This window comes from Scyliorhinus canicula, chromosome 17 (assembly GCF_902713615.1).
Source record: "Scyliorhinus canicula chromosome 17, sScyCan1.1, whole genome shotgun sequence".
Lineage (NCBI taxonomy): Eukaryota > Metazoa > Chordata > Chondrichthyes > Carcharhiniformes > Scyliorhinidae > Scyliorhinus > Scyliorhinus canicula.
Genome location: NC_052162.1, coordinates 113,566,963 through 113,572,592, shown reverse-complemented (window position 1 = coordinate 113,572,592; position 5,630 = coordinate 113,566,963). Strand labels below are relative to the sequence as shown.

Genomic DNA, 5,630 nt, shown 5'->3' with positions numbered 1-5,630 from the left:
TGGAACTCCTCCGCTCAGTCCACAAGAATGACCCTGACCTTCCGCTTGCTGCCATTAGGATTCACCACCTTGCTCTCAGGCTCACATTTCTGTCCTCGGCCTGCTGCAATGTTCCGGAGAAGCCCAACACAAGCTGGACCAACAGCCCCTCATCTTCCAATGAGGCACTTTACAGCCTTCTGGGCTCAACATTGAGTTCAACAACTTCACACCCTGAACTCTCTCCTCCACTTTGATTTGTATTTTTTTGCCGAGTGCCAGTCTGCATCTTGTTTTCATGTTTTTTGCTTCCAGACAGAGCTGTCCTTTATTCTGCCATTAACACTTACTCTGGACCAATGCTTTGTTTCTTTACTACAACCATTACCTCTCCCTTTGCCTTTTGTTCCAGGACATTTTTGTCATTTAATCTCACCCACCCTCGAACCAATCGCTGACTTTACCTTTTGCTCTACTTGTCCCTCTCCCCCCAACTTTCTCACCAACATCAAACCCATCACATTTCTCCCTCTCTTTAGTTCTGAAGTAGTTACATTGTTCATGAAACATTAACTCTGTTTCTCTCTCCACAGATGCTGCCAGATCTGCTACTTTTTTCCAGTTATTTTAAATGTATTTTACATCTGCTTGTACTGGGGGGAAAGCACTATTTACTATCTGGGATAAAATAAATGCCCTTCATCAGATTTTGTGGATCATTTCAGGGAAATGTGCTCTCCCAGGCTCAAAGAACATCAGCACCAAGGAAACAAAGTTGTGAGATCGACCAGTCCAGCAGAAACCATTGACCCCCCCACCCACTTCACCAAGTGCCAGAATGAACATGGTTCAGTCCTCGATGTGATTAACAGCAGCAATAACAGCAGAATCCAACCCCTTTATTTCACTTGTGTATTCGCTGGTGTCTCCGCAGTGTGGATGATGCTTGAAACCTCTTTGTGCAGTGAGAGCAGCTGAACGGTCTCTCCTCAGTGTGAATGCGCTGGTGGACCATCAATACTTGAGAGCTTTTGAAATCCCTCCCGCAGTCAGAGCATTTAAACGGTCTCTCATTGGTGTGAGTGACAATGTGTCTGACCAGGCTGGATGATTGAGTGAATCCCTTCCCACACGCAGAGCAGGTGAAAGGTCTCTCCCCTGTGTGAACTCGCTGGTGTCTCTGCAGGGCGAATAAGTGGGTGAATTCTTTCCCACACACAGAGCAGGTGAACGGCTTCTCCCCAGTGTGAATTCGCTGGTGTGTCTGCAGGGTGGATAAATTAGTGAATCCCTTACCACACAAAGAGCAGGTGAACGGCCTCTCCCCAGTGTGAACTCGCTCGTGTGTCTGCAGGGTGGATGACTGAATGAAACTTTTCCCACATACAGAACATCTGAACGGCTTCTCACCTGTGTGTATTCGCTGATGTGACAGCAGGTGGGCTAACTGACTGAATCCCTTCCCACAGTGAGAGCAGGTGAACGGCCTCTCCCCTGTGTGAAATCGCTGGTGTGTCCGCAGATTATGTAACTGAGTGAATCGCTTCCCACATTCAGTGCAGGTGAACGGTCTCTCCCTGGTGTGAACTCGCTGGTGTCGCCACAGGCTGGATGGATCACTGAATTCCTTTCCACACTTCAAGCAGCTGAATGGCCTCGTCCCAGCGTGACTGCGTTGATGAGTTTCCAGTGCAGATGGGTACCGAAATCCCTTCCCACAGTCTCCACATTTCCACCGTTTCGCCATGGTGTGGATATCCATGTGTCTCTCAAGGCTAGACAATCAACGGAAGCCTGACAAGGGTACAGTCTCCCCCCGCTATGAATGGTGCAATGTATTTTCAGGCTGTGTGCACTGGAACACTCTCATTCGGGTGTGTTTGTGTGTCTCGGTACTTTTCCACTCACACTGATGGTTATAGCCTTCTGAAGTAGACAGTACAGACAACCATTTGTCCATCTATATTTAAAAGCTGTTAATATTCAACATCCGATAAATTGAGTGCGCAGTCAGAATTTGGTGTAAATCTGTGTTTAAAATTTCTTTCTGTAAATCCTCACCTTCTAATATCCTGTAAAAGGTGACAAAAAGACACTACTGTCAGTACAGGATACAAACTCAGAACAGGCAGTTCTAGTTTCTACAGAACAATTTTCCTCATTCATTCCTCAAAAACTGTAATTCTCCACCTCCAACACTCTCCCTCCATTCTCACTCTGCTGTATCTAATATTCATTCTGCTGAAGGTGCTGATTCAGGCTGAGTGACAGATCCATGCTCACTGCTTCCTGTCCTGGACACAGAGACATGCAAATCTTCATGCAGGCTGCCAGACAGATATATGTTTATATTACTGGACTAAAAATGTGTGCAACATGCAGACTTGATTCATTTCCTTTCCCTTCAGTTGCTACAAGCCACCAATGTCCCCCCCCCCCCCCTCCCCCGAATGAGAAAAGAAATGGAAACAGGGAGACATTGATTTCTTCCCAGATGTTGCCCAGAGGAAGTTTTAATCTGAAGTCTAACTTCCGCTTGTGACGTCACAATGATGCCATGCCTGAATCAGCCAATCGGAATCAGTCTGCTCCGCGGTGACGTCTCCGGGTTCCAGTGCGCAGGCCCGGCGCGCGGACAGCTATCGTTCCCCTTTCATCTCCTCGAGACATGGTTTCCAGGCAACCGGCTGACGGTTCCGGCCAGAGCGAGAAGCCGCCTCCAGATCGCCCCCTCCCGGGACTGCGCATGTCGAAGGGAGAGGATAAGCTGCGCATGTGCAAGAAAGCGCTCACTCCGGACCTTCCTGTGAGGTGTTGACCAGTGCAACGAGTTGGAGGACCGGAAGGACCCTGGTCCTCTAGTCAATCAGCGCGCGGGCTTTGTGTGGATGAACATTGAGCTTCACACAGGCTGAAACTTCCTCCTGTCTCCAACATCTGTGAGTAAAACACTTTCTTTTCTCCCCCTTTCCATTTCTTTTCTCATTCTGATCTTCAATTGGTCACTTGCAGCAACTGAAGGGAAAGGAAGTGAATCCAGGGAAGGTGCAGACTCTGGACAGCTTGGTCCAGGTCTCTCTCTCTCTCTCTTAAAGACATTGACATCCTTTGCTCCCTCAGCTTGACACATTTATTTGTCTGGCGAAAAGGATGGTCTCTTTCCTAATGTTCACAATTAAAGGGCTGCATTCCCCAGGAGATGGCTGACATTCAAAGGGACAGTAAATATCAAACAGAAATATGCCTAGTGTTGTTATTTGGTATAGATTAGATATATTAGTGATGTTTCTGTCATAAAGTACATTTATTATTATTGCTAGTCTTGTAATATTGTACTGTAGCAAAATTATATATTTGGATTCAGTCAAGGATGCATTGGACAAATTTCTGATTGACACGGGAGCCAAGGGTTATGGGGAACAGGCAGTAAAATGGAGAGAAAGCTGAGATGAGGAATTAATTCCTTACTTGAGGATGTGACGGAGCTTTGGAATTCTCGACTGCAGAGGACTGTGGAGCCTCAATGATCAAGTATTTCAGGACCGAGATTGATAGGTTTCGAGTTATTGAAGTCATCAAGGGATATGGAGTTAGAGTTGGAAAATGCTGCTGAGGTAGATCGGCCATTGAGCTCATTGAAGGGTTGAGCAAGCTCGATGGGCAAATGACCGCCAAAATCTTCAATTTGTTATTATCTGTGTACAGGACAGGAAGCAGTGACCATGGATCTGTCAATCAGTCTGAATAAGCACCTTCAGGAGAATTGGGAGGGTGAATATTAGATACAGCAGAGTGAGAATGGAGGGAGAGTGTGTGGGATGGAGATTTACAGCTTTTGGGGAATGAGAGAGGAAAGAATGTTTCAGAGAAACTAGAATTGTCTGTTCTGAATTTCTATCCTGTACTGACAGTGATGTCTTTGTAAATTGTTTTTACAGGATATTAGAACAGGAGGAATTACAGACAGAAATCTCAAATGTCACAACTCGTTCTGAGACCTGATTCCTTGGAATGTGAACATCATTGGCCTTGGAAACTAGAATGAGAAATGTTTGCCCGATCTGTCGGCTTGAAAAGATTTGAATCATCGGTGTGACTGAAAAAGCACTGAGATACACAACACGAGTGAGCGTGTTCGAGAACACTGACTGTGGAAACAGCTTGAACCAGTTACACTGTCTGAAAAAACATTGCACCATTCACAGCAGGGAGAGACCATACCCGTGTTCTGTGTATTTGGCTAAGGCTTCAACTTATTGTTCATCCTGGAGATACACAAGGACACCCACACCATGGAGAAACCGTGGAAATGTGGGGACTGTGAGAAGGGATTTAGATGGCCATCTGAGCTGGAAATTCATCAACGTACTCACACTGGGGAGAGGCCTTTCACTTGCTCTGTGTGTGGGAAGGGATTCACTCAATTATCTGACCTGCACAAACACCAGCGAGTGCACACTGGGGAGAGGCCATTCATTTGCTCTCAGTGTGGGAAGGGATTCAATCGGTTATCCAATCTGCAGACACACCATCGAGTTCACACTGGGGAGAGACCATTCACCTGCTCTCAATGTGAGAAGGGATTCAGTCATTTGTCTAGCTTGCAGAATCACCAGCGAGTTCATACTGGCGAGAAACCGTTCACCTGCTCTCAGTGTGGGAAGGAATTCACTCACTTAGGGAACCTGCAGAGACACCAGCGGGTTCACACTGAGGAGAAACCATTCACCTGCTCTCAGTGTGGGAAGGGATTCAAACATTCATTCAGCTTGCAGAATCACCAGCGAGTTCACACTGGGTAGTGGCCTTTCACCTGCTCTCAATGTGCAAAAGGATTTGCTCAGTTATCCAGCCTGAGGATACACCAGCGAGTTCACACTGGGGAGAGACCATTCACTTGCTGGGAGTGTGGGAAGGGATTCACTCAGTTATCCAGCCTGCAGACACACCAGCTAGTTCACACTGGGAGAGGCCATTCACCCATTCTCAATGTGGGAAGGGATTTTGTGTTTCATCATATCTGCTGAGACATCAACAAGTTCACAAGTGATTACAGGGGTTGGATTCCGCTGTTATTACTTCTGTTCCCAATGATAACCTGAACAGCATTTTGTTCATTCTGACAGTTAGTCAATGGGGATGGAGGTGTGTTTCTTTCTGCTGGACTGCTGGTCTCACGACTTTGCCTCCAGTGGCCTGGCGATCTTTGAGCTTTATTGCGATTACGTGGTTCCAAGTTTCATGAGGACCACAGAGTGAAAGGGTGTTTGGACGTTGGAAGATATTTAGTTCCCATTTCTGTTTGGAACCTCCCAAAGCATGCCATATAACTGAGTGAAGATGGGCTATGGTGGTTACATTGTTCTTTTGTTTAATATAATCACAGGAACGTGTCCACGTATGAGGGGCAAGTTGGCTGAGGGAGTTTTGGATATTACAATAAACAGTATGACGATAGACAGGGAATCACTAGCATTTAAAGAATTATTACATATTTACATCAAATATAGATTCCTTTGAGAAACAAAAATCCAACAGGAAAAATGATGCAACCGTGGCTAACAAAGAAAGTTAAAGATTCCATTAGATAAAAGGAAGAGGTTCATAAAGTGGCCAAAATAGTAGTAAGCCTGAGGATTGGGACTAGTTTT

General features: G+C 46.0%; 1 protein-coding gene and 1 pseudogene across 1 annotated transcript; one reads left to right on the top strand and one right to left on the bottom strand.

Moving 5' to 3' along the window:
• Positions 1-280: 280 nt before the first annotated feature.
• LOC119952196 (gastrula zinc finger protein XlCGF7.1-like) lies at positions 281-2,816 on the bottom strand. Its single transcript, XM_038775816.1, has one exon. It carries the CDS (start codon positions 1,739-1,741, stop codon positions 884-886), a length of 858 nt encoding a protein of 285 aa, XP_038631744.1. The 5' UTR covers positions 1,742-2,816; the 3' UTR covers positions 281-883.
• Positions 2,817-3,178: 362 nt separating this feature from the next.
• On the top strand, positions 3,179-4,868 carry LOC119951532 (annotated as a pseudogene).
• Positions 4,869-5,630: the final 762 nt, after the last annotated feature.

Coding starts and splice junctions, on each gene's coding strand:
- LOC119952196 (XM_038775816.1), bottom strand. CDS start 1,741: ATGGATATCCACACCATGGCGAAACGGTGGAAATGTGGAGACTGTGGG.